Source organism: Myotis brandtii, unplaced genomic scaffold (genome assembly GCF_000412655.1).
Source record: "Myotis brandtii unplaced genomic scaffold, ASM41265v1 scaffold1173, whole genome shotgun sequence".
NCBI lineage: Eukaryota > Metazoa > Chordata > Mammalia > Chiroptera > Vespertilionidae > Myotis > Myotis brandtii.
In genome coordinates this window covers 188346-192044 of record NW_005354061.1, presented here as the reverse complement: position 1 = coordinate 192044, position 3699 = coordinate 188346, and the positions used below count along the sequence as shown (strand labels likewise).

General features: G+C 56.6%; 1 protein-coding gene across 1 annotated transcript in view; it reads left to right on the top strand.

Annotated features, from left to right (window-relative positions):
- Positions 1–3699, top strand: part of EGFR (epidermal growth factor receptor) — a 105316-nt gene that overhangs the window by 91083 nt on the left and 10534 nt on the right. Inside the window, 2 exon segments of the mRNA XM_014530349.1 lie at positions 1030–1068; positions 3596–3694. Coding sequence (XP_014385835.1) covers positions 1030–1068; positions 3596–3694 — 138 coding nt within the window.

The following is a 3699-nucleotide window of genomic DNA, read 5'->3' as shown; positions in this document are numbered from 1 at the left end:
GGGGCACGATGGGCGGGGCTTGTGGTGGTGGGAGGTGGCTCAGTCTCCAGGGCTCATCCTGAAGGAGTCTGTGCTGAGATACCGCAGCTCCTAACCACAGAGACGTGAGGGTGGAATGAGCGCATAGTCCTGCCAGGTCCCCAGAGAACAGAGCCCTCAGAGGAGACAGAAAATGTCTGTCACACAAGCGCCCCCAGACCTCTTCCCACGCTTGAATGCACTTCCCTCACCCAGGCCGTAAAGTGCCCGTCTTTCCCGTTTAATTGGCATCGTCTGTTTTCCTGTTGACACTTACATTGGTGCCCGGGGCTCGAGAGTCACCGTAAGGCAAGCGCTGTCCCTGCCTCCTGTGACGCTCGGTCACGTGGCCCTGGAGGAAGCCAGCTCCTGCTCCCGGCTTTCGGGCCTGCAGTCCTCATCGCCGCCCAGTCCCCTGCCCCTGAGGTCCGTGTCCTCGCTCACCTGCGTCCCCCTCACTCCCCCTTGGACCAGCACGACCCAGGACCTGGTTCTGTTCTGCCCTCTTGTACCCTCGAGGCAGCTGTGAGACAGCTGTGCCTGCGCCAAAGCAACACGTGGAAACACTTCGGTACAAGACCGGAAACTCTCTGCCTTTCAACACGAGGACAGTCCCTGTCGCAGAGTAGACACTCAAAAATATTTGCCGAGTGAATAAATGCGTGAGAATAAATGATTAGCCACCGCCCCCAGATTGAGGCGCATCGCGGTTTTAACGCTTTGAGAGGAACTTAATCCTTCTCCACTTGGAGCTGTGCTGAGTCGGGGGGACGGGGGGAGGAGCAGAGGTTATGAGTCCCAGGCACTCAGTCCCTGCCACTTAAGTTATCACGACCCTGGGCATCTCACTCACTAGTAACCCCTCTGGGCCATGGCTTCCTAAGAGAGAAGAGAGAGGGTTGCCTGGTGATGGAATAAAAAGAGGCTTGCTCATGACTTCACAACAGCTCTTCCAGAGAACATGCTAAGGAAGAGCACCATCAAAACGTATTTCTCTTTTGCTCCCTGCAGCTGCAGAGGGCCAGGTCTTGAAGGCTGCACGACCAACGGGTAAGTGTGACCGCGTTGTCTAATGACAGCGCAATATGGGCAGAGACAGTGCCTGGCTGCATTGCTGGCTCCCCTCTGCCTGGCCAGGTTCTTCCCTCTGGGCCAGCACCTGCTGGTCCCCCTCACCCCCGCCGTCTCCGGGCTCTGGTGGTGTGCTGCCGTGAGGGGAGCAGGAAGTGCGTGCTCGATGCCCAGCACTCCTTCCTCTGTCCTTCCTCTGACTTCTTTGGTCACACCTGTGTGGTTGGACCCTTCCCTTCTCCTAGCTTCTCTTCCTCCCTCCCTGACCTGTCCCAGCTGGCCCTGCCACAGACCTGTGCTTGAGTGACCTTTCTGCTCGGTGACAAAGCTCCAACTTGGGGTTTCTCCCTGATCTTTCTCAGCGCCACCTCCTCAGCATTTCAGTTCTGGTCACTTTGCCGTCGTTGCTGAAACGCGGCCCTGGGACCAGCAGAGCTGGGCTTCCTGTTCGGACTCAGCAGGGAAGAGCGGGTTATCGATGAGTAACGTCTAGAGAGGAATCAGATTTATACAGACACCTGTCGAAACGTCGAGGAGAGAAACATCCATCGGCTGCCTCCTGCACGCCCCCCACTGGGGAGCAAGCCTGCAACCCGGGCCTGTGCCCTGACTGGGGATCAAACTGGTGACATCCCGGTCGATGCCCAACAGGCTGAGCCACCCCAGCCGGGCTGGGAACCCCTGCAGTTCCCGTCATGTCGACGGAACCCCTCTCAGTGCCGCGGACGCTTCCCCCCAGAATCAGCCGTGGTCACGGATCCTTCCTACTCTCCGGGGAACGTCAGGGCACACAGGAGGCCGCTGCGGGGACAAAGGTCTCTTCAGCCATCCCTCTTCCCGGGCCGGGGCACAGCCAGCTCCTGCTGCTCGTCCACAGTCAGCACCTCCACTGAGGTCCCTCTCGCCCCACAGGCACCCGTCCGGCACCGATCTTTGTTGTGTTTACTCTTTTAAGTTTTTCCATTCACTCGCCCTCGTTATGACTCGACGTGGAACACATCCTCTGTAGGAACAGATTCGTTCCTGTATCTCACGTTCCCTCCAAAACCGTGGAAACCCATGAGCTCCAGCGGCAGTGGTGGGCAGACGGTCGGACGTGGGGGATGGCTCGTGTACTCTAAGCAGAACATGTGGTAACTGTCTCTTTCACGAAGTGCGTGTGACCCACTTACGAGAAATTCCACAAACTGGTTAATCTTCGCTGTTTGTTTACATTTCTACCTGGAACGATGAAGTCTGCCGGAAGCTGAAATGGCATCGTTATGACTCGACGTGGAACACATCCTCTGTAGGAACCGATTCGTTCCTGTATCTCTCTCACGTTCCCTCCAAAACCGTGAAACCCCATGAGCTCCAGCGGCAGTGGTGGGCAGACGGTCTGACGCGGGGGATGGCTCGTGTACTCTAAGCAGAACATGTTGTAACTGTCACTTTCACGAAGTGCATGTGACCCACTTACGAGAAATTCGTAAGGACGACGCCCCATTATTGTACGTCCAAATGCCACAACTGGTTGATCTTCGCTGTTTGTTCACATTTCTACCTGGACCGATGAAGTCTGCCGGAAGCTGAAATGGCACCGATACTTAAGAATAACAACTTTATATTCAAATTCGGAATCTTCTGCTTCAGACGGCTCTCTCCCCAGTGAGCTTTAGAGTTTGAGTTTGAGTTTTGCTCTCTCTGGAATCAGGCACAACCTCGCCCGGAGGTTTGAGGCTGCAAGGTGACACCCCTGGTCTAGGACGGGGGTGGTCTCTGTGTGCGGTCCCCTCATTGCACAGCCCCCTCCGAGCTCACGCGAAGCACTTCAGCGGCTGTGGTGCCATCTGGAAAGCCAAGGGCCCTTCCAGGAGGCTCGGCATCACTGACAGGCCCCTCCCCAGCCAGGCCAGCAGACAGCATGGGGCTCACGGACGGGAGGGCGCTGCTTCCGAGCACAGAGAGACTCTGAGAAACATGCAAATTCACATGGAAACCAGAACTGAAGTCTGAGTTACTTTTGGAATTAATGTCTTTTCTTAATCAACAGATTGAAATAGAACCATTGCCCTGCCCCCGTGTGGCTCAGTTGGTCGGGCGTTGTGCTATGCACCAAAGGTGGCTGGGTTGCCGGTTCAATTCCCGGTCAGGACACATGCCCAGGTTGTGGGCTCCATTCCCAGTGGGGATCATGCAGGAGGCAGCCGATCAGTGTGTCTCTCTCTCTCTCCTTTCTCCCTCTCTCTAAAAAAAATAACATAAAATAATTATATACTAGTATAGCCACTATAGGGAGAGATCCAGATAACACCTCAATTTGAAAAGTGCAACGCAGCCAGGTGGGGGGCGGGGACAGTGAGGACTCTGCAGGGACCCTCAGCTCCCCCCCCCTCAGCGGCTGCAGCGCCTCTCTGAGCGTGTTCAGTGGCGTCAGCGTTTCAGCACAGGCAGGATACAGGTGAAACGCAGATGCCATGACGTCTGGCAACAACCTGACCTTCGCCCGTGTCTGCACCTCCTTCAGGCCCAGGATCCCGTCCATCGCCACGGGGATCGTGGGCGGCCTCTTCCTGCTGCTGATGGTGGCGCTGGTGGTGGGCCTGTGTCTGCGTCGGCGCCACATCGTCC